General features: G+C 40.4%; 1 protein-coding gene across 4 annotated transcripts in view; it reads right to left on the bottom strand.

Annotated features, from left to right (window-relative positions):
• Positions 1-25,732, bottom strand: part of LOC143842655 (uncharacterized) — a 501,692-nt gene that overhangs the window by 347,844 nt on the left and 128,116 nt on the right. For all 4 annotated transcript variants that reach the window (XR_013233257.1, XR_013233256.1, XR_013233258.1 and 1 more), the window contains exon 3: positions 20,075-20,133. Coding sequence is in view for 1 of the 4 variants with exons in the window: in XM_077347865.1 (XP_077203980.1) it covers positions 20,075-20,133 (59 nt within the window). In the remaining 3 variants the exon portion in view is untranslated. The remainder of the gene's footprint in view (positions 1-20,074; positions 20,134-25,732) is intronic.

Genomic DNA, 25,732 nt, shown 5'->3' with positions numbered 1-25,732 from the left:
GCGCGTGGTAAACAGTTTCACTGCCTTTTTGGCCCTTCATGAATTATCAGCAAAAACTCTGTATTAAATTGTTCATGAAATATTAAGCCACATATTTGGCTCATCCCTGCTTCAAACAGAGTACACTGACATTATTCCTATTCCAGACAACTACCACTGTAGGTACTGTGTATTTCTGATTAAAACAACTCCAATGATTTGTGAGCCATCATCTATGAACCACGTTTTGGATCTCCTTGCCTATTTTGTGTCTGCCTAGCAGATGCACTGCTAAGAGCTTCCTTTCCTTCTGTCTTGTGGCTGGTTTTACATCTGCACACTAGCTGAAATTGATTCTCCTCTATGGCCATGCAGGGTTAAGTCAATTAAGGCAATTACACAGAGGAGGGGACAGACTATAACTATCCTGGTGGTAAAAAGTGCTGTCGAATCACAGCCGATTTACAGCAACGTTGTAGGGTTTTCAAGACAAGAGACAAACAGTGGTGCCTGCTTCTGCCCAGAAACCCTAAACTGACTTAATGGTCTCGCATCCAAGGATGCACTGGGGCTGACCCTACTTAGCTTCTGATGAGATCGGTCTGCCACAACTATCTCAAGACTGTGCAAAAAGCACACATTGGTAACATGGCACTGATAACACAGACTTAAACAAACCATGGCTGTCTAGTTTGCTCATTTTGTTTTTGTTAAAAACAAATATAGCCCCTCAGAAGCAGTCAGTGTGAGCTTAAATGGACTCCAGGGAATGGTAGAGAACAGGAAGGCCTGGAGGATCATCGTCCGTATGGTTGCGATGGGTCGGACACGACTTCACAACTAACAACAACAAGCCCCTCCATTCTCAAGGGCCAGGTTTGAAGGTTCGAAGTCTACAGAGATGTTCACCAAATCAAGAGGTAAACCCAATGTATTTAAATAAATTAAAAAGAACAACTGTGAAAAGTATTCCCAAAGATATAAATATTCCTTCCTTCCACAGTCAGAGCAGAACCCTGCTCACAACCCAATTCTTAGAAAGCACTGAGTGAGTGTTCTTCCTGGCAGATGCATTCTTTCTCATCTGTCCTTTCTGGAACAAAGCTTTGCAAAACTGGCCTTGCCCTTCAGAGAGCACTACCATTACTGCTTCTCAACTGAATCTAGTTCAACTCAAATTCTGGTCATGAACCAGGAGCTGATTTTTCATTGAGCAGTTCAGCTGTTTATAAGCAGCTCAAACCTATTTGATGGGTTACTTTTCATACTTGGCAGCATTTCATGCATATACATATGCCACTGGTAATGGACCAATCTTTCTCTGGATTATGATAGTGTATGATTCATTTCCTGCATCACATTTGCCATTTTAATTGCAGTTGCACACCTAGTCGACATGTTCAATAAGTTATGTACCATGATTCCAAGATCTCTCTCCAGGACTGTTATCACCAGTTCAGACCCCATCAAGATATACTTGCAATTTTGGTTCCAGTGTATACTACTTTGCACTTGCCCGTGTTGAACCTAATTTGCCATCTTAATGCCTACTCGCCCAGTCTCAACAGATCCCACTGGAGCACCTCATAATCCTCCCTGGTTCTCACCATCCCTGAACAATTTAGTGTCATCAGAAAACTTGGCCCTTTCACTGCTTACTCCCAATTACAAATCATTAATGACCAAGTTAAAAAGCACCAGGCCTACTGCTGAGCCCTACTGCTTACCACCTTCCAGTGTGAAAACTGCCCATTCATACTCACTCTCTGATTCTTGTTACTTAACCAGTTTTTAATCCACAAAAGGACTTCTTATTCCATGCCTGCTGAGTTTACTTAGGAGCCTTTCATAAGGAACTTTATCAAAAGCTTTCTGGAAGTATAGGTAAGGAACATTTACTAGGTTGCCCTTGTCCACATGTTTATTCACCTCCACAAATAACTAAAAGGTTAATGAAACAAGATGTTCCCTTATAGAATCCATCCTGATTCTTTCTCAATAGCATTTGTTCATCAATGTGCCTACTAAATGTATCTTTAAGAATAGATTTCACCAACTTACCCAGTATCAATGTTAGACTGACCAGCTTTTAATTTCCTGGATCTCCTCTGGAACTTTTTTTGAAGATACGGATTACATTAACTACTTTCCATTTCTCAGGAATGGAGACAGACTTCACTGATGGATTGCAGATTTTGTCAGATTTCATACAGTAGAATCAAAAAGTTAGAGTGGCGGGAAACACCCACCGAGGCATCCTCCTGAATGTCAAGGGAGAACCACAAGTTTCACTTTTTTGTATGCAACAGAGACACTGAGAACTGAGCTAGTTCCTATTTTTAGCCTCAATGTTTTATCGGTAGATCTTTTAACTGGGTTCAGTTTCTTGATGTGATGCTAAATGTGATGACTAGACTGCGAAAGTACTCTGGGGGTTATTGTTTTTATACAGTTAATGATGGCCATATTGACTATAACAAAGCTTCCAAAATATCTACAATTTTAATTATCTTTAATGGCTCAAACTGGTTTTAATAGGCCCTCATCTTCTTTATTTCCCACAGGAAATATGCTTTCATAGAAATATAATGAAGTTTCTGCTGCAATTCACTGCATCATGTTACACGGTGAAAAGTATAGCAAAAAAATTTTTACTTCCCCCAGTACCTTTTCCCCCCTCCCAAAGATTCATTACATTCGCAGGCCTATATTTCACAAACAACAGATGAGGCCGTCAATCTGTGTCTAAAATCTGTGCCACTTCAGACAGCCAGGGGCTCAACAGGAATGCTTTTAAAATATAAATACATAAAGAAACCTAATGGACAGAGGGAAAGGTTACAGCCCATTCTTTCAAGCAGGGGCCACCTACGCTATTTTAAATAAATATGCCATTTCATTATGCAGATGTGAAATGGTTCATTTTAATTTTCCAGTCCTGAAGGAACTATTGCATGTGGCAGCTGAGCTACAAGAAGCAGAATCAGTGCGACCTCTGTTTGCCATTAACTACAAGCTTGAGACCCAGTGCCACCTAATAGCCATGGCAAGTGGATTGAGCAATGTACTTGATGAAACAATCATATAATTGCTTAGCCAAAGCCATGCATTAATGCATTCAATTGAAGAAAGAACTAGAACAGAGAAAGCACTCTATTGGATCAGACCAGTGCTCACATTGACCAATTATGCCCTGGGAACTTCACTGCCCCAGCTCCCATGCAGGAGCACAAATCGGGTGCAGATGAGGTTCACCGGGCCAAATGCTTCCCCGCGTGGGTGCAGAAAGAGGTGGAGTGTGGGGTCTTTTCCTGACCCTCCTTGGGCCACACCCCTCTCAGCCATTGTGCCTGACTTCTCCGTTGCAACCAGGAAACCACAGGAGCCAGAAGACTGATGCAAACGCTGTTTATTCTTCCACCAACAATCACACATGCTTTGCTGTCTTCCCCCACCTACTTCCCCTCTGTGTCTTTTATATCCCTCATTGACTCCTCCCCTGCTCATTTAAGCTCTGTGGTTACACCCCTCCTTCCTGCTTGTCTCTCCGCGTTCTAGCTGGCAAGTAATTGCTTCTGTTTCTCCCACATGAACGCTGATCTTCGCTCTCTTGGTCTGGCCCTTCCCTGAGGCTGGGGTCTTAACGGTGTGTTCTTAACCTCCCCTGGGTCCCATCCTCTCCTATGGGCTGCCTGAAAACTTTCTTCTGCGCCCCTTTGAAGCTGTTCCCCTGCTGTAATCATAAACGGGTAACTTTCTTCTCTCCCCTGTCTCTGTCGTCTTCTATCTTTCTCTCTGGGTGCTTTTGGTGTCTCTTCTGTCCTATTCTGCCCCTGATTATACCACCCCCAAGTCCCGGCAGTTCCCCAGTTCTCTCCCCTTCCATCCCATAATTATTCTTCAGCCCTTCATAGGTTAACTCCGCAGCTTTTCGGGCAGCTGCAGTTTCAACCGCAGCTTGACTTTTTCCTCCTTCTCGGCTGGGCTGAGCGGCTGCAGCTTGACTTATTTGTAGTTGGAGCTCCTTGTCACCGCCGTCATTCCCATCTCCCCCTCCTCCCTTGGAGCAACCAGCCACGACTTAAACTCCAGCTTACAGCCCGGCATGAAACCTCCAGTGCATAAACGGTCATAGTGGCCAACTAGTTGCCCTGGAGGACCAGCAAAAAGAGCACAGAGGCTGGGGCCTTCCTTATTTATTTAATTTCTTGGATTTCTGAGCCACCCCTCTCCATCGCAATCTCATCCCCATAAAAAATCTCCATACAATAAATAGTCAAAAGACTTAAAAGTTAATCTCTGTAAAATATAATATGATCATTCTTCCATGGGCCTGAATCACAGTAGACCCATTATTGGCCCAGGTTTAATGTGGGGAGAGTGGCCTGGGTAAGGGAGGCCCATTGGGTGAAGAGCACCATTTTACAGCTCCTTCAGAATTTTGAGAGTTCCTTAAGATAGAGAAAAGCAGAGCATAAAACATTTTTTCACATAAGGGGCAGTGATGTTAAGTACAACTTTGGCAGGAATCCAATTTTAAGTAGAACAGTTGAGAGGAGAATGTGTAACTTTTTCTCCACTGGCCGTTTTGCATTTCTAAATTGCTCCCACTCTGACTAGTACATAGTGCTGGAATTTCTCTCCATCAATTTTGACCTCTTCTGAAATTGCCTTTTATTGGTGGGTAACCACCATTAAGACAATGCATTTGTGTGTGACATTGAGCTTGCTCCTCAAATATAGCAGATCCAATTGGTAAAAAAAACTCAAAACAAATCCTAATATAAGAGTAAAGGCCATCATATTGTGCCAGAGATAAGCAATATCTCGTACAAACTGTGTTGATAAGTGTCACTTACTTAAGGGCATTCCTCGCTTGAAAGGTTGAATCTTACTCTATAATATCAGAAGATGGTAGAAGATCATACTTAACCCTTGCTTCAGAGTATTTCAGCCATGCTGAGACCCTCAGTGTAGACACAACAATGTCTCTCCTTTTCAGAAATTTTCACCTACCATGCTTCTCAGTAAATCACGGCCTTAATTTGTTTCTGTTTATACTACAACCATAATAAACACATCAAAAGAAGGCCAGAACTGGAACTCTTCCAAGCCAGCATCTTTCTATACAATTAGGCTACCTTGTAATTTCTGCACATTAACTGTCTCCTTAGGCTGTTCTGGCATTGCAGGAATATCAGTCAATTCTTTAGTATACTTTTCCTCTGCACTTCTAAAAGATTTTTTTTACACGGCTGTGATTGAAGGTCATGACCAAATGCAACAGGTCCAATCCAGCACAAAGCTGAAGGGACGTCTTGGGAAAGGCCTTGACATTGCAAGTGCAGCAATTTCATAACGATTTCATACAGTAGAATCAAAAAGGTTAAATAACCTTGCCCAAAGGTTAAACGCCTATTTTCTTTTTTAAAAATAGGGAAAGGGTTCAGAATGAAAACTTAGAAAAAAGAATGAATGCAGTTACAGAATTCATTCATAGAAAACTCCTAATTATCATGCTAAAAACAAAGATTGAAAACAATTAGAGGCATCTGAATGTCAAACTGCCAAGAGAATAAATTTCAACACTGTAATCCAGTGATTTGCACAAATGGATCTGTTCCAGAGACTGCAAAAACGGAAGAAAGCTGGAAGCAATTAATCCAATATAAGGGGAATTCCTGTTCTCCCCATGCTTAATAAAGAACTCTGTGTCCGCACATTCTGTTCATACCATAAAAGCTATTACTTCTATTAACATAGCATGTGGAAACATGCATATGGAAAAAATGTGCATATGGAAATGCGTATATGGAAAAAAATGCACAAATTGGGGGAAAATAAGCCAACCTCAACACATAAGTGCAAGAAGAGGTCATAGAATCATAGAGTTGGAAGGTACATCCTGGGTCATCTAGTCTGACCCCCTGCACTTTGCAGGAGACTCACAACCCTATCGCTCATCCACTAACCTGCCACCCCCTTGAACCTTCACAGAATCAGCCTCTCCGTCAGATGGCTATCCAGCCTCTGTTTAAAAATGTCCAAAGATGGAGAACCCACCACCTCCCGAAGAAACCTGTTCCACTGAGAAACCGCTCTAACTGTCAGGAACTATAACCTGAACCTAGGAGACCCTCCCGTTCTAGGGCCAGGTGGTAAGTTCAAACCACTGTGGTTTGGGATGGCAAATCAGACCCTGTATGAGGAGATCCGGTGAAACTGGTAGAGTCATGGGTTCTCCGTCTACTAGCTGAATGATCGATGAGAACCACGGTCTGCGTGGCCACCGAGGAGCAATTAGAATGACTCTGGCTCTGAAGAGACGAATACGCTTGATGACTTGGGGAATAATGGGGAGAGGAGGAAAGGCGTACAGTAGGCCCTGGGGCCATGGAGAAATCAGAGCATTCGTCTGCTCTATCTGGTGGTGATAGTATCTTGATATGAAGCGAGGCACCTGTCGAATAAGGTGACTTGCAAAGAGGTTCATAACTGGAGTACCCATCTGCTGTACTATCATGTTGAACACCCTTGGGTGTAGGCAGGGGCAGCTCTCATGCAGCAGGGATCTGCAGCCTCAGAGGGATGGAAGGATGGAGATGGAAGGCAACTGGCTGGCTGCTGGACAGACAGGCAAGCTTGTTGGAGGAAGAGGCACTCAGGGGCAGGACAGCTGCCATGAGTGGGTGTTAAGCGCTGAGTGGCACTTAAGCCATGAGACCAGCTTCTCTTCCTAGGTCTAAACAGAAATATTAAATGGAACAGTTATGTAATATCAAATCCATCATTAGAGGGAGCAAAACATGCAGAAAAGGGGGGGGGGATGAAGTAGTAGCGAAACACAAGTGATGAAGATGAGAAAGTGAAAGAGCCGTATGAAAAATGCAGCTTGCTGTTTAAAGAATACAGGAGGTTTTAGGAACTAAACAAGATAGGCATGAAGTACAGATTTTTGTACTTTGCACTAACCTACGTTTTTTCATTTATCTTCCAAATAATTGTGTGAATGCACAGTTGCTAATTAACTGTAGATATGCCTGTTTTGCCACACTCTTCTCACAAAGGTTTGGGTGTTTGTTTTTTGAAAGTTTGAGACAAATTCAGGGATGCTCATTTTTTCCTATGGAAAAATGGGGAAGCACAGAAACGAACATTTTCTGTTCTGGAATGAATGAAATGCTTTTTAAGGAAAGGTATTTTTACCTACTCAAAATGTGTAGCTTGCAGATTTTTATATAAATCTATATAATTAGATAATTATAATGCCTAAGTATACTGTACAAGGTATTTTCAAGGAAACATGTTCAAATGTGATTAATGCTGGCACAATAAATGTGCTACAATGTTTTTTTCTGGTTACACTTCATTGGATAGTTCAACATTTTGATATTATAAAACTGAATTTGAGATCCAAATATGCTGCTAGTCCTGTTGTGATTAATATTCTAGTCCGATTTTTATCATCAAAATAGTACTATCTATTTTGTTTACTAAAAATATGTTTTCTATTTCAATTTTTCTTTTTTTATACCTCTGTTGACAAAAACTAAATTATTTCTGCTAAGGTAGCATAGGGGACAGCAATTAATAGCTTTCTTATTGTTGCTGAGTATAGTTGCAGAAGACATTTGCTTGTAGGAAATTAAGACATTGTTTTTAAATCATAAACATTGATTTCATTTTAAACATTTCTATACTGTCTTTCCACCCAACTCAGTGTCCCATGTATCATTTTATATGGAATGTGACATGTTTAGATCAGATAACACCACACCCACAGCACCATCTCAGTGATAAGTCATCATTACTTTTACTTTTCTTACTTATATGATTACCACTTGAAGTTGCCATCAATGAAGTCCTGTTCCAAACTGTTTCTTTGTAGGAAGGAACTGACCTTTGAAATCTGTTAAACCATAATGAAGACAAGATCTCCAGCTGTCAAAACTTGCAATCTCACTCAAGTGGGCCACCTAAAACATGTCAAACCATAGGGAAAGGTTCCTGGTTGTGTTGGGTTTTTTTTTTTTTTTGAGAAAAATAATTTCACTCAAAATATAATCAATAAAGTCATAATTCTGTGCCTTATTGAAGAACAAATTAAATGTGCAAACAAATTAAATGTGTAAGCCTGGTTTTGCTAGAGATGAGAGACTTTCTGGCATTCATTAACATTGAGACTATATTTTTCTTGCGTATTCAAGTTATTGGCGAGAGGATATTTTCAATTTCAACATATTGTGGCTAATCTTGTGGTAGTAAACCTTAAGACTACTATTTGTGATGATGTAGAAAAGTAGAATAAAGAAATCAGCCTTTTTTCCTTAGGGAAACCCCTGGGTTATAAAAACTTCCTAGGGATAACAAATGATCAGGCATTTAATAATAACATGCCAGATTTGACATATTACCTAAGGGGATAGAGTCGATCACAAAAACAAATGCCACACTTTAATGAAATAAAGGAAAGGGAAAGAGAAGCTTCATTTTTAACTCACATTGACAAATCAACTAATTACATTTTAAGCTTTCTGAAAACTTGATTGAGAGAAAGCCCTAAAGTTCAAAGGGATGTACCAGTATCCTTGAACCAATGCCAAGGAAAGCAGCTTGCAATATTTAGAGTTGATACATAGGTGAGAATCCCAGGGTCAGTTATGTGTTTTTTTCTACTGAAGTTAATGGATTTTAAGTAATGTTTAATTGGATGCAGGGCTGCAGCCTTGGTGTGCAATGTGGGAAATTTCCTGCATTGTGCAGGAATTGTGAATTTCCCGCATTGTGCAGGGGTTGGACTAGATGACCCTGGAGGTACCATCCAACTCTATGATTCTAAAACCAGATCAGTGGATAAACTGTTATTTTTTTAAATTTTATAATTAGGTTTTTATACAGCCTCTGTGTACCAAGGGATTTCTTGTGCTCCAGGGGATTTCGTCCCCTGTGCATACTTAGAAAGTGGTGGGGCATGCTGCTCCACTACACAGAACCAACAGCAGCTCGGCATGGCTACCGCCTTGCATAATTGGTCCATGTCTATGATTCTATGATTCTATATCAGTAGGGATGGTGCTCACTAACTAAAGTTTTACTTGAATTTTAGCTGGTTCACAGTTCACAAAATGATGTTTGTGGGAGAGCACTTGGCACAAACATCTCGTAAACTTTGGAGCTATTCATGGTGGTTTATGGCAGTTTGTGAATAAATAAATTTCCAGGTAGCCTTTCTCTGCTCCATTAAACTATGTACAAAACTCCAAGGCAATGGTGGGGGCAGAATTCTACAGCCTTGGAAACTAATGGGAGCCCTCCAGAGCTTTAAAAGAGATTCTAGTTACCTTTCTCAAACAGCCTCTTCTGGCGGCTCTAACCAGCCACACCACGTAAAAGTCAGATATACAAGCGGTAAGCCTCAGCTTTCCAAGGATTCTATTCACATCCTCAGATTGTACAAGGGTATACAATATATATGAAGAAGCAGAAGCTCCATTAGATCTAAACTTGAAAACTCAGTCGGAGCTAAACTAGTAAGCAGAAATAAAATTCTTCTAATTTTACTCAGTGCTGTCCACACAGGTCCCCCTGTTTGTTAAATCAAGACAAACATGTATATTCAAGCCTTATTATAGGCTTTGCAACAATTGCTGCTCTCCACTTGCCTCCTCCTTTCATTTCTTTGCCCCAGGCTCTTATAAGATCACACTGGGATTTGGAAGACCCATTTGAAACAAATTGCTTTAATTAAAATAGTAATTTTAAGCCCCAAGAGATGTAAACTATTAGCATGTTGCCAGGAGGGTGTTACACTAATGGAGAGCAATGAGCAATTACAAACAATCTGCTACAGAATCTCAGCAAAAACACAGCAGAAAAAGTAGAACATCCGGTTGCCAAATCGCCTTTTGCTATACAAACACAACCTTTAAAGTTATACTGTTTCCTCCTTAACAATTACCTAACAATTCTGCTGCAATCTCTTATGCCAGTGATGCACTATTTTCATAAGAAATAAAAGCTCATCCACATATGGGAGAGGGACGGCCTTTTCATTTTTTGAATTGCTAAAGTTCCCCCCACACACACACCACTGCAGATAATAAAATGCAATAGTCAGATAAACGGTTAGTTTTTATTGTACCAAAGAACATTTATTTTTCTAGCAAGTACTCAGGCATTCCATTTTCCTTTTTTCTGTTGATAAAGCTTTAGCAAACTGAGAACTTAACAGGGAACACTAGATGATTTTCCCCCTTGCAAAGAAGTCAATAGGGTTTGTACCAGGTAACAAAGAAGTCCACAATTGACTGAAGATATATATAGATTATAAAAGGCATTTCCACATAATTGGTCATTTCACGTACCAATCACATCTTCCTTTTTAAGAAACTGTGTCACAAATCCTTCCACAGAGCTGATGCCATAATTTCACATTCGAGAAAGATTACTAGAAGTGGACAGAACCATATTTTGACAGCAACCAAATAATGATTTACAGGCGGACATCTTGTGGCTGGAAGGAAATGCGACACAAGTGTTGGATTGAAACATGGCCACAGCTTTATTTGCATCCCCCACGCAAGAGGGTTGGCCCGGCCTCAGAAGGAGCCTGACCTAAACAATCAGCTGACTGCCTGATCCCCAAACTCCAAAGGTGCCCTGGAGACCCTCACAGGTTCCCAGCTGGGAACATGGATCCCCTTGCCGACCGGAGTCCTATCCTAATGGAAGTGACCTTAGTAGGGGAGCCAAAGGACACTAACATCTTGCCATCAATGAGGCGGGCCTTGGGATGCCTATAAAGGCTCCATATACAGGGCTGAGACTCTTGCCCTGTGAAGGCCCTGAGCCTTCAGGGAGGGCGGTATATAAATCTAAATAAATAAATAAATAAATAAATAAATAAATAAATAAATAAATAACAGTTTACTAACCCTAAATTGCCTGGCACACTGGCCTACCCCATGCCTTCCCAGCCAGGTTGGCAGTGCCCACTACATGTTTACTCTTAAGGGGCCCCAAACCTCCAGGGAGTCCGACATGCAGCCCAGCCTCCCTGCCAACAGACTCCTTCTCGAGGTTAAACTCCACAGCTATGACAAACTTTAACACAAAATGCTAACTGCAACCATGAAACAAAACAGGGCAGGTGGGTGGTAAACTGTCCACTCGGCGATCACAGGACAAGAGTCTCAGCCCTGTATATGGTGCCTTTATAGGCATCCCAAGGCCCGCCTCATTGATGGCAAGATGTGCCATTGTTATGCGCGCACATGGCACGGGAGTAGCTTGGGCAATTATATCTGCCCTCCAGCTAGCCTGCCACAGCTCCAACAGGCACTCCAATGGGTGAGTCCTGGCCATGCTCTACTGTTTGAGTATGGGAGAATGGTGCTTAGCTTGAAGTGCTTGAGAAAAGAGGCCTGGATCCAGCATGATCAAGTAACAACAATGGAGGGGTAGGCAGGAGAGGTGATATGTTAATGTGTCCATTTTGATATTAAAATTATATTCCACCCCAACTTTCCACTTTAAAAATGACATAAATGTAAGCAACTCTAATTGCTACCACCATATATCTAGTGGCCAAGTATGGCTCCCAGAACAGATCAAAAATGTGTTGGAACCCGCACACAAGTAACAGGGATAACCAGAAAAACCCATAGGTGTACAGAAAATAAACAGAATGCAAAAATAGGGGATAACTCCCTAAAGGTAAGCAGAAAAATGTCTGGATGGCATGGTAGGTTGCCCAGCAATCCAACATGCCATGCAAAAATTTGGTAGTGACAACCAACATGAGCAGTTGGCAATCTTAATCTACAGAAGTGGGAAACAAAAACAAAAAAAACAGTAGGTAGGTAACTGGGGGTGAGGGTAATACCAGAAGAAGCTGCAAATTGTGCAAGGAAGATTAATTGGGCAGTTGGGTGGATGGGTATGCTGCTGGGGAGGGAAGACCATGTGGGTGGCTATACAAGATGGTAGGAAGGAAGATCAAATAGGTGGGCAAAAGGGGGCATTGGAGCTACAGCAAAAGAGGAGAAAAAAGGGCTAGCAGGAAAGAATGGATTTCCCCTCCTCTCAGGTCCCCGTCTTGTATACATCCTCAGAAGTCAGATAATGCTTGCTGGGACTCTCCAGGTGGGAACTTGTCACATTCCAATTGATCTTTAATGCCATAAAATATAGCCTGGTAAATCCTATAGTTGAGGCTGGGGTCAACGAGGTAGATCTATTGCTCCCCCGGGCTTTCGGGCTTTCGAAGTAAACATTGTTGGACCTCCTTCTCCACCCTCATTAGTAGTAGGGTTAGGAATGGGATTTCTGCCATGTTGGGAGTATTTTAAAGTCTTTTAATGGGAGTTTTAATGGGGGTTTTAAGACATTGTGACCCACCACGATCCATCTAGGGAGTGGCGGGAAATAAATCATATTGTTATTGTTATTGTGGCTCTAGATCCAAATTCCTTAATTCTTACAAATAATAGATAAGGGTGTAAACTTGTGTCTTGCTGTACCATTTCAAATTTCAGGTTGGCACACATATATGACTTTATTGATCTGTCGATGAGGACTTTAACCTTTTTCTATGTTTATGGATATTCAATGGTCCTTTCATACAGTCAGGTTGTCACCTGACACTGCATTCATCAGGTGGCATCTATGAATGTATGAATCAGTTCCTGCATACAGCAGCAGCATTACATAGGCTTAAACTATACCTGACTTCAGAAGCATAAAAGAATTCTCCTCAGGCATGGAGAAATTCAGAACTAGTTTATTATTTAGAATGTACATTTTATTGGCACGAAAATGGGATTTTAGCCATCATCCTTGGCATGTCTCATTTACTGCTTGTGGTATTAATAATTAAATTTATATCCAGCAGAACTGCTTAGGATGGGAATCACTGGAGAAATCAAGGTTTTAAAAAGGCTTCTCTGATGGATGTTTAAACAGACATTCCACAAGGGCAAGTAATAAATTATGTTTCCCTCAGCAGTCTCTGTGACAACAAGAGAATACTAAATTGAGAGCATAAGGGACATGTTGTAGCAAAATGTTTAGCTTTATTTTTTATTTAAAATGGGGATTTAAAGATGAAGTGCCTAGAGGCACTGAGCACTGCCAATCAACACTTATATAATGAATGTGTCAGAAAGATTCAAAAGTCACTCCTTGTCACAATTGCTTAAATCATCAGAGGATTCCCCATTATAGATATAGAAAATACCTTTAGATATTGGTTTCTTAGTGACAATGAGGCCTCTTTTGCTACGCAAATAGCCTTGGAGCCTGAAATGACCATATCATTTATTTATAGTTTGGAAGACCGTTTCTTCCCTTTGCCTAAAGAGAGCCTACAGCATCTAGTGTGAAATGCAGCAAAATGCTTCACTCAACAACTTTGCATGCATTTAAGTAAAGTAAAAAGAGTTTCATTTATTTCAGTACCTATCCAGTATATTTCAGTACCTGTCCAGAGGTGTTATGACTCTGCCAGGGTGGCCAAACTGTGGCTTTCCAAATGTCCATGGACTATAATTCCCATGAGCCCGTGCCAGAATGCTGCTGGCAGGAGCTCATGGAAATTGCACTCCATGGAAAGCCACCGTTTTGCCACCCCTGCTGTAATTTATTATAAATATGAAAAATAATAGTAGGGTTCAGTAATTAGGATAAAGTGCATTTGCACTATTTGTAAATATTAGAGCATTTCTAGTATTTACAAATACAAATAGTATTTGTAAATACTAGAAACATTATAAAAACAGTACTGCATAATATCTGTGCATAGCAGCAATGACAGTGATTCCATTCACACAATTGCAACATCTAGGACAGTAAGTATTGTGCAGTTCATAATATGGAATCTGATACTGGGTTCAGAATACACCTTTCTCAGCAGAAATCCACTTTCTCCCCCTCCCCCTTCTTTTTAAAATGTTTTAAGGCTTCTAAAGAGATGCTTTAAAATATGTAGGATGCAAGAGGGCCATGCGGAGTGCAAGTCCATTATCATAAAACAGGCTAATTATGCCATTTCAGAAACAATATAATTTTTTTTTCTTGACTCGTGTGATTGTATGCAAGAGATAGGGTCATGGTATGTCCACAACCACACGTTGTAATAGGGTTGTAAGAAGGATGACCACCGAACCAACAAAGTAGAAGACAAAAAATAAGGATCGATTGTGTGGCTGTACAATACAGACTCTTTACTTCTAAATCTTTAATTAATTAATATTACTAATGTATATTTTACAATATAATATAATTTCAATATTGTGCTGTTATTTAAGGGGGCAACCACTGATGAAAGTGTTTGCTTTCTGAAAACAAGAGTAAGATCTGGGACCTCGTTCTGGCAGACTCCATTTGTGATGTCTACATATCTGACAGACTCCATTTATAGTTTCTACATTAATTAAAGATTGAGATTTATTGTACAGCCACACAGTCAATTCTTATTTTTCATCTTTTAAGCCTCCCATTATGGCAATCAACCTCCCTCTGGCAACCTCCCAACCCCTGCTGCCACTTGAAATGAAGAAAAAACAGTACTGGATGAACCGTGTGAGGTCATTCCTGAGACAAACCTGGAAGTGATGTCATGCCTTTGATGTGACTATGCCCCATGTCTCCACCCCTAGTCCACCCGGAGGCAGCCTACCGCAATTCACAAGGCACTTACATTCAGACATCATGGTGAATTGGAGGTTGGTTCAAGGTTTCCAACCTGCAGAATCTTTCAATTATGCTTTCTACATCAAGAGAGGCAGAAATGACAAGCTATGTTAATCACATCATCAGCAAAAGCCTCTTTTTTGTCATGATGAATGAATGCAGTCTGTTGGTGTGGCTGCTTATCAAACAGTATGGACATTTCTGAACATATGATAGTTTTACCCCTTTTTATTCCCTCCTGATAAATGCTTTTTTAATCCACATACTAGGGTTTCCCAAAGTGTTTCCAGCATTACAGGCTTCTCATACACATTTTCCCAGCAACTAAGAAAATCATAACCTCTGACCCGACTTATTAGGAAACCTAAAAGCTTTATAAGTTCCTCCTGTGGAATGTGGTAAAATCCTACAGCTTCAGGGCAAAGATCAGTAAGCTAAGTCTACCATTTGCACAAATGTACTGTTGGTATTATACAGGGTTTGTAAAAAGTAAATGCCTTTGTAACTCTTGTAAGTGGGAACCATTTGAATATCATGATTACCCCCTGTAGACCCTGACAGCAATGAGATTAGAAAGTAATTTTTTAGAGACTTGTTCTTAAGTAAGAATATTGGGAGTACTTGTTATTCTAAAAAAAGGAACACCAACCATATTACCTAAAATTAATATAATATTTTTCAGAGTTTTTAAAGCATTTCACATTTTATATTATATATTTTATATTGTATATTATTTTTATATTATATATTATATTTTATATTACCAATTAAAGGATAAGGATTCCCAATCACCTGCCATCAAAAACATGCTCACTTTAATAAACTATTGTTGTTCAGCCACTGCAGCTTTCAACAAATGTCCACCATACCAGATATGTACTACACATTCAAAAATAATTGGGAACTGCAGTGGAGTATGCTTGCTTACTAGTTGAACTCTGACCATTTTGCAGAGTAGTGCTATCTTCCCTAAGTCTAGTGGATTTTTTCTTGCTTCCTCAGAGCATCTTGGTGCATTTGAAATCCTCTCAGCATTTTCACAACTTGTAGGAAAGATTAAGCAAAGCCTGGAGAGCTGTGGGTGGGCAAGGTTGGGTTTTCCTACTCACATGACAGCTATTTCTTCTGGCTGTTCACAAGGAGTGGTCATTATGTCTCCCCACCATTGTTTTTGAGATGAGCATCCGAGAATTAGCAAAGGGGCCGTTTTGACATAATGGGGCCGTTTTGACATCAGTGCTGGTAAGGACATGGTGGGGAGCACAGGACTCCCAACCCCATCATCCTCTGGGAGGCACATAGCAGTGTGGCAATGTTGGGGGTGGGGGGCCAGCCAGACATCCTTATAAGGAGCTGCCTGAATGAGCCCGGCCTCTTCCCCTCCTCGGCGAGTTTCTATTTTGAAACATCACGGAGGTTTCCACACAAAAACAGGCTACAATTTCTAGTATTTTTATTTATAGATGGTCTTTCTCAATGTAACTAAAGTTATATTATATAGTTTAAGCCAAATACAGTCATTCAATAATTCAATAAACAGTGCAATAAGGTTCGGACTACGGAAAACTGAAAACAGCCAGAAATTAAACCAGGGCTGAAACAAACCTGGAATAAAGCATAAATATTTAACCATGGCATTTTCAATGATGCAGAAACTAAATACAGGATATTTATAGTGATAGGCATCAAAATGGTAGTATAGGCCACAATCCACAATCCCTTTATTATAGTCTAAAACGAAAGTATAACACTGATTCTGAGACAAATATGCTTGTCAGTCGTTTGTTTCTAGGCCCAAGTCATTAAGTAGTCTAGAAAATGACATTCTCGGTTCCCTTCTTCCCCTAAGTGCTGTCCCATCTTTTTGGGACAAAATTATGATGAATCTCATCAATGAGCTGTCCCATCTTTCTCTCCTATGAGTGTTATTCTATGTATGGAAGCCTTGCTGTGTGTGCCTCTATGAGCTTTTCTATTAGGAGCTGTTTTTTTAATGAGGTACTTTAGGTTATTCAGACAAGGATGCCCATGGTTTGGTATGTATAACATGGTTGGATCCGGCCATCACACTTAGAAATTTCTGGTCATACTCTATCATGCCAAACTAAGATTTCATATTGCATCAATGCATGCAATCAGCTGTCAGTCATCAGAGCTTGACACCAATTCCACATGCCATCAATGTGCAAAAGATGGGACAGAATCATGGTGCTGTCATTGTTTGTCATGTGTTGATCAGGTCTTCTAAACATGCCTAAAATCTTTTTATGCATGTATAGTCATCAAGACCATGAAAATAAAGCATTGTAGAAGCATATTAAGTAAGCCTTCAGTATCTCCTATGTTTTTGTCTTTAAAGGTAAAGGTATCCCCTGTGCAAGCACTGAGTCATGTCTGACCCTTGGGGTGACGCCCTCTAGCGTTTTCATGGCAGACTCAATACGAGGTGGTTTGCCAGTGCTTTCCCCCGTCATTACCGTTTACCCCCCAGCAAGCTGGGTACTCATTTTACCGACCTCGGAAGGGTGGAAGGCTGAGTCAACCTTTTTGTCTTAGGGGATACTATTAGTTTTCATTCATATATTTATCAAACAACAGCACTGTGGTATTCCTACTTTCTGTTACATCTCTGGAACCAGAAAATGTAAAAGGATATGAAAGAAGAAGCAGGGAATTAATTATTCTACTTTCCTTCTTTCCATGTATCAAACAAATTTCCTTTCAGAGATTAGTGAAAAGATCCAGTTCTTTAAATCACTGAAAATATCCTTTGATTTTCAGCAAATAAATCCAAGGAAATCTATGAAAATATTAAAAGCTTGCACTTTGTTCTATGTCATTTTGTTTGGTCCTTATAAAAGATGTTACATGTCTTATATCATTGGATTTTACTTTGTATCAGTGCAACCATCTACAACCTCCTTAAAAGCAAGTGTAACTTGGGAAAAGACGGTTGTCAGAAATCATGTTAAAAATAAATGCTAATGCAGTTGCAGTTCAGATATTTCTAGCACACCTCCCAAGGTCATACAACACTATGCTCAGAATAAGAAATATAATATGTGATCTAAATTATATTCTAAAAACCAAGCACATATCAAAGAGGAAAGATTGTTTTATTAAACTGAAACTATCTCTCATCTTAATGGGGGGGGGGGAAGCGAAAAGCATTGGTTCCAATTGTTCTCAAACCCAGAATCTTGTTAGGAAAACCAACCATAAAGTTTAATTAGTTTTACCCTTCACAACCTTTCAATCAGAGATCCAGCCAAGAGGCACAAGACTACAATATTTTAATTGTGAACATATAACCCTCACAATATGCACAGATTTCTTTTAAGCCCCCCAGAGGAACAAATTGGATCGACAACTTGGTATAATTAGAAACATACTAATTTCCAAACCTGCTCTGAATGTGGAATGAAGATAAGAAGAAATGATCATAAGCAAATATCTGATGTTTTCTATCTGAAGCAAAATCTAGCTGAACAAAATCCAATGGTATAGGCTAAGCTGTTCAGCAATGCAAAGCAAAGAGATAACCCTCTTTCTTGCATAGATTGCTATGCAATTCTAAGGGCTATAATTCTAGCTTGTCTCCTTGTTGTGCACCCTGGACAATGCAAAAGAGCTGGAACTTTTGGTTGTCAATCATAATTTCTCCTGGTTATACTGTACACATGGAAACAATCATTCATTCAAACAGTTCTTCTCAAGACTGCTTGATAAGGGGCATAAAAGGCTGCATCCAAATCTGCTAAATTATCATTGGAAGTATAAGCAAACCTAAAAGTCAATACTTGTTGCGAATCTTACTGGTCAATAAAACAGATTTAGCTCTTGTCCAAGAAATGTATTTTGATAGCCAGCAGGGTCCAGGAGTGGTGGTCAATAAATGTAACTATGCATAAATTAAATTAAATAATGAAAATCAAGCACACCACAGAGCAAAATTTGCAGGATATTATGTTTTTGGCATTACATAGCATCATGCCAGTGGTCTGGGACCCGCATATTTGAGGGACCATCTCTCCAAATACGCCCCTCCCCACATAAGAGCTCTTCATTCAGAATATTCCAACCTGCTGGCGATCCTCAGCCCCAGAGAGGTGTGCTTGACCTCAACCAGAGCCAGGTTCCGGCCTAGTGAAATGAGTTACTGGCAGAGATGTGGGCCCTTATGGAAGACCCTAAATTTCAAAGGGCCTGTAAAAATGGTGCTCTTCCACCAGGCATTTAGTTGAGGCCAAGGATCACCATTACTATCGGAATGGGCCCTTCAGCAAGAACCCTATTCCTTCCATCCTGCACCTGGTTAATATTGGGATACCATCAACTTAACTTCCAGGTGCAATAGGGGAATGCTTAATGTTTTAGAAAGATTTTAGATCAGTAAATTTTCAAAACCAAATTACATTGTATGGGTTTTTAATTTTCAAGTGTTGTAAGCCGCTCTGAGAGTCTTTGAAGAAGAGAGACTTACAAAGCTAAAAAAAAAAGTAGTAAAAATAGTAACATACCCAAAGAGACACTGAAAATGTGAAGTGGATATTAACCAACATTCACAATGACATCATCACAACTCTAGCAAACGTTGGTGAAGTATCTGTTGTCAATGTTTACAAGCCTCCTGCAGTTTCCTGGTCAGTACATGTCCTATCAAGCTACCCTCATCCTTCTCTATATGCTGGTGACTTTACCATGGAAATTGGAAATACATAGTTAATTATAAGAACAGTGAGGCACTTGTTGACGGGTCTGATGAACACAGCTTGCATCTCATTTTTATACTAGACAAAGCAACATATCTGCCTAAAGATCTTCAGATTAGCAACACAGAATAGAATCCAATCCTGATTTGTTTCAAATGACCAGAGAATTCAGACCTTTTTTATATCCAGATGAGCAGAGTTGTGCAGCGGAAGCATGCTGGGCCCATAACCCAGAGGTTAATGGATCTATATCCAGATATATTCTTGAGGCTTTCCTACACAGTCAGCATTGACCTATAATCCTTGAGCTATGAATCAAAATACCAGTTATCAGCTCTTTTCCAAGACCACAGCAGGGCTTTCAGAGGTTGAATTGGATAAGTTTCAGTGAAGATATGGACCCTTGAATGGGTCCCTCCAAAACAAAATAACTACTGCTAATTCATTGGAGTTATTATCTACTGCTAAAAACTATATTCCTTGATATCATAAATAATATATCCCAGGTTGGAGTGATCAGAGCAAGAGGCTGTATCAAACTTTTCTTGACATGAAAGATCCAAAAATGGCAGATAAGCTACTCCATGAACTCAATGCTGCACATAGACACAAATTAATTGAAGCAACTGCAAATGTAGATTTCAGGCACTCCAGTAGGAAAGTCTGCTGAAGAAAATTAGGTGCAAACTTACCTGTGCTTCAAGAAAATCCTGAGGTAACATCAAACCAGGTAAGTGTCCAACTGGTATCCCTAGCCAGAACAACATAGGATTAGTATTTTACAATCAAGATAAAAGAAGAACTCCATATTTTGAAACACACCTAACTTGATGACTACAAACTATCAGAAGATTTCAGTACTGATAAAATTGGAGGCTGCTTATGGCCTGCTGTACAAATTTTTACAAGTTTTTACCTGCAGAACATTATTTTGATTCCTAAATAACATGCTGAGCAATAGAACTTTCCAAGTAACAGAAACTTAATAAAGGTTTACCTTAGAGGTCAGTCCTTGCTCCAGTTCTTTTCAGTCTATACATTTCTGATATCCCTGAGACGGTATCCGGGAAGTTTGCTTACGCATGGCAATTGCAGTAAGGCACAAATCAATTGAAATAACTGCGGAAATACGGACTAGGAACCTCAAAATCTTAGCTGACTATTATCATAGTTCATTTCAAGTCCCAGAAAAGCAGAATGCCCTTGTTTCCATCTCAATAACAATTTTGGCAACTGTGAACTGAATGGCACCCTATTTACACACCATATACCTAGGTACCTTGACATTACTCTGGATAGGACCTTGAGCTATGAACACCATCTTAACAATGTAGCAGCAAAAATACACATGAAAAATCAGTCTCCAAAAATCATGTGGCACAACTTGGGGTGTGTCTGCCGCAACACTTAGATGCTCAGCTTATAGTATTGTGGCATATGGTGCTTCAGTGTGGCTCAACAACCTCCATGTCCCCAAACTTGATGCTCAGCTCAATACAACAATAAGAACAATCAGCTAATGTATTAAACCCACTCTGACCTATTAGCTGCCTACATTGTGCCGCATTGCTCCTCTGCATCTTGGAGACAAGATGCTCTTTTCCAAGAATATAGAAAGATTATCAAAAACAGAGAGCTGCCCATTCTCAAAGACATGGCTAACACTGGCCTATCCCAACACCCAGCAATAAGATATGTACAAATCCTGCAATCACAACATTTTGATCTACTTAATGATTGTCATGAACATTCATGCAGTCAGTTCCACTTCATATCCATAAACTGATAAACACCAACAAGAGGCCCACAGGATTTAACTTGCCACATAAAGCATGGAAGATGGCTAGTAGCACATGAACGGGCATGTGCAGATGGCTGACCTCTTGTTTAAATGGGGCAAAATAGCAAGACCTGATTGTGATTATGGTGCAGCCCGCTAAACTATTTTTCATCTGTCAAAGGAATATGAGCATCTTGCTTTTCAGAGAGATGTTTCAAAGCTCTTTGAACTTTCCCCAGCTGCATCTGAGTGGACTGAAAATTTAGATAGTAGTATTTAATGTTCAATCTCACTATACACCCATTGTATCAACTTGGTTACATATTATTATATGCTTCCTGTATATAATCCTGCCTCGCAATAAATAAACAAATAAGCTTGCTGGAAAGGAATCAACTGCAATTTCTTTAATAGTCACTGCTGACCATCCAGACTATTCACTACTAAGATGACAACATTTATACATTATCTTTGGAAAACATTACTATAGAGAATGACAACTATGTCTGGCAATATGCTGGCTTCAGTCTAGAAAAATTCCCCAAAAGTAACACGTATTAAACAATGCCGGACATTTTTTCATTATGTTGCTTATTCCTGCTCTTCCAAGCCAGTCCATTCCTTCCACTAGCCTATTAACAATTCTCATTTTAATTTTCTCATTAATTGTGAATGTGTAAACATCTGGATTAATCAGTCCCCATTATATACTTTGTAGAAAACACCCAGTTTTCTATAAAGCATCATTTGCTTGTTCCATATAAAACAACTGGGAGTGCCACTTAGTCATGACCATAAGAGGTTTCTGAAGCAGGATTACCTTGATCTTCAATTAGGTAAGCTAACCACTGAGGAGAGGTTGCTTCACTTTTAGTGCACTCTTTTAGTGATTAATTGCACACCCTTGCAATGTAGTGTGTCAGTGAGACATGCCATGTTTGAAAACACTTTCATTATATGCGTGAGTGAGCCAAGAGGAGCTGAAGTTCAATTTTGAAGGTACATTCTGTGGAAAACTCAGGTTTAGCTCTGTATAATGCATGAAATAAATTTTGTTATATGCATCTTTGCCATGATGGTATCTAGAACACAGTTAATGGGAGAGGGAAAACTCGAGCTATTGCCAGCCAAAAATCCTGCAGTGTTTACAGACTTGTTCACCATCAATGGCCTGGAAGTCATCATGTTCTTCCAATTTTTATGAAATGCAGTTGTTAACCCTACAGAGGAATTATGCATTTTGGCACTTTAAAGGAAATGCACATTGCTTTCTCAAAAAAACTGAAAAGATGGATACTGATGCAACTGAGAGGGGGGGGTTGCATTTTCTCTCTTATTGAACAGCACATTCAAAAGTATTTCACAAAACCATTTACAGAGGTGTACAGGTATTATTATACTGGGGGAAAACAAAGTTAATCCTTCCATTCAAAAGTGCTGCCTGTAAGATGATGACCTTTCTTTTATTGTGTGCCCATTCACAACTGTTAACCAACATCACTGGTATGCCCCAAGGTTTATTTAATCTAGAATACAAAGTGTGTCTTTATTGCATTTGTAGTTGCCTGGGAATACAATTAAGAGCATTATGCCTGAAAGCTATTTGCATGGAGTTCAGATGTTTAGAGGTGATCTACAGCTTGCGTGTTAGCATCATGGATATTAAAACATAGAGATGGCACAGCATATGACAGGTTACTTCCTCTAACATCTGCTTTATACAAGTAATGATTTAGGGAAACAGAGTCCATTTTAATTATTACTACAAGGAGTTCATTTTACCTTCCTTACTCTTGCAAATTATCTTCGCATTTAGGCATGCTTTATGGCATCCAGTGGAACTTGAGTGAATTATACTTGGCAGAGGTACTAAAATCCACTTCCTAAATAAAGCATCAGTGTGTTAAGAAAAATTAGATGCTGTCCATTTGTCTCCTGCAGTGGCACTAAACCCACTAATGAGAGTAGGAATCTGGCAACAGTGATTATGTGCCATGACTCAATGAGTCATAGACCTATTACGCATGGCAGTGGTCATACCCGGCCACTGTTGGAGCGTTGCAGCAGAGCAGCATGCTCCACTGTTTATTGTGTCCCCACAGGGGACACAATACTGCATTTCAGTAGCACAAGCTGGTGTGACACTTTCTCAGCCTCCCCATTCCTTTTGCTTTCTGCTCTCTGAAGCTGTTTCTGTTATCTTTTGGTACTGTTGCCTTGCTTTTCTCATATGGGTGCTAGGATGTTTGAAGGATGGTTTCACTGCCATACCCTTGGAATGTCTTCTGGAATACAAATCTCATGTGGATGAGGAGACCAAGGGTATAACTCTTTCTGGAAAACTCAGTAGGGTATCTTCAGCAATGTATGCTTGGTGCTGGCAACTTCCTATAGATGCTCTCCTAAGACCCTCAATAAAGCTACTTTTATTCATCTGTATTATTATTATTATTATTATTTTGATTTATTTCCCGCCACTCCCAAATGGCTCGTGGCGGGTTACAGTATCTTAAAAACCCCATTAAAACTCCCATTAAAAGACTTAAAAATGTCACAACATGGCGGCACAATAATAAGATCCCCTTCCTACCCCCATTCCTAAAAAAGGGGGGGTGGAGGATAAGGAGGTCAACGATGTTCAAGAAGCCCGGGGGAGAGCAGTCGATGTACCCCAGCAGCCCCAGCCTCAACCATAGACCTGGCGGAAGAGCTCCGTCTTGCAGGACCTGCGGAATGTTGAAGGGGCCCGCAGCTCACCCGGGAGCTCATTCCACCAGGTGGGGGCCAGGACCGAAAAGGCCCTGGCCCTGGTCGAGGCTAGGCGTGCTTCCCTAGGGCCGGGAACGACCAGAAGATTCTCACTCGCAGAGTGCAGAGCCCTGCGGGGGGCATAGGGCACTAGTCGGTCCCTCAGGTATGTGGGTCCCAGCCCGTGTAAAGCCTTAAAGGTTAGAACCAGAACCTTGAACCGGATCCGGACAGCAATTGTAAGAAGAGCCCTGAGTCTGCTGTGGTGTCTTCAAGGGTGTGTGTCTCAGGGTCATGACACTCTCTCCATCTGGGCGATTCTTCTAGATCGATCCATCTTTGCATGCTTCAGACAGGTCAACATTGAGGGTGCTGCACAGCAGCAGTTTAGATCCTTTGTAAGAGGCCAGTACAGGAGTATGAGACTGATGATGTTAATGGGTTTTCTTTTATTACCTGTGCTTTCAAATATCTAAATCCAATCATAAAAGTAACTCTCCATAAGTATGGAGAGTTCTATCAACAAAAGATTGTCATCCATAGAAGTCTTCCACCAGTGAGTAAGGACATTTCTTTTTATTTGACATACCCCAATAATCATTGTCCCTCCTGCTTGATTCTTATATTTTCTGTTTGTGTTTCTATTGATGTGTGTGTGTGTATTATTTTATATGTATCATTTTAAATGTTCCAGTGCTTTAATGTGTGCTGCCTTGGGAATCTTGATCATGTGGAAAGCAGAGTTAAAATAATTTTCTCCCTACATGACTCCACACACTAACTGCACTCCTCTTGCTAGTTTCTGCTAGTTGTACCATTTCCTAGAGCGGTGAGACCTTCCCCAGAGTCCTGGTCTTCTTCACAGCAGCCCCAGTGCTATAGAATGGGCAACCTGAGAAGATCAGGATGAAACCATCCTGAGCAATCTTTAGTAGGAAAAATGTAAAGCAGCTTTAACTGAGGTGACATTTCTGTGATGTCATGAGACATTTCTGCATGGATTATCAGCCATGGGTCCAGTGCTAATGGGAAGCAGGATTTTCCCTACTTTTCTGCAGCACTGTTGGAGTGCTGATGGGAAGTAGGAGTTTTCCTGCTTTTCCACAGTTCCCCAGGCTTTTCACTGATCTTCCTGAATTCTATTTTCCTCAAAAAAAAAAAAAAAAATTGGGAGAGATTGCTGTAAAGATGGCTGCTGTGTAGGGGTGCCATTTTTCTTTATTCTCTCCCTGTGGCAGCCATTTCTTTCCTCCACTACCTGCAGTTTTTAAATTTTATTGTAAGGGTTAATCTGAAATTGCCTTTCATTGTCTTGATATGTATTAGTGTAATAGGCATATCTCTAGAGACTTATTTGTGTAGGGGGGGGGGTTCCACACTGAGCATGTAATAATTGACTATACATTACTGAAAAGACCCACTTAGGAGGCACTACATAACTCAGCAATCTTTCAAAAGCAATGAGATCTCATGAATTCAAACCTCTTCAAACTTCCATCACAAAAAGAAAGCCAGCATTGTGCAGTGATTAGAGTGTCGGACAAGGATCTGGCAGAACCAGGTTTAACTCCCTGCTCTGCTGTGGAAGCTTGATGTAGGGATACCAGTCCCCAGGTGGGACTTGGGGATCCCCTATTTTCCAGCTCATCTCCAGGTGACAGAGATCAGTTCCCCCGGAGAAAATGGCTACTTTGGAGGGTGGACTCCATACCATCATACTCCATTGAGGTCCCTCCGTACCCCAAATTTCACTCACACCTGGCTCCACCCTCAAAGTCTCTAGGTAGCTCTCAACCCAGAACTGGCAACCCTATTGCTGGGT

Source organism: Paroedura picta, chromosome 8 (assembly GCF_049243985.1).
Source record: "Paroedura picta isolate Pp20150507F chromosome 8, Ppicta_v3.0, whole genome shotgun sequence".
Classification (NCBI taxonomy): domain Eukaryota; kingdom Metazoa; phylum Chordata; class Lepidosauria; order Squamata; family Gekkonidae; genus Paroedura; species Paroedura picta.
Note: the sequence above shows the minus strand (reverse complement) of the source record. Positions and strands in the feature narration are given on the sequence as shown.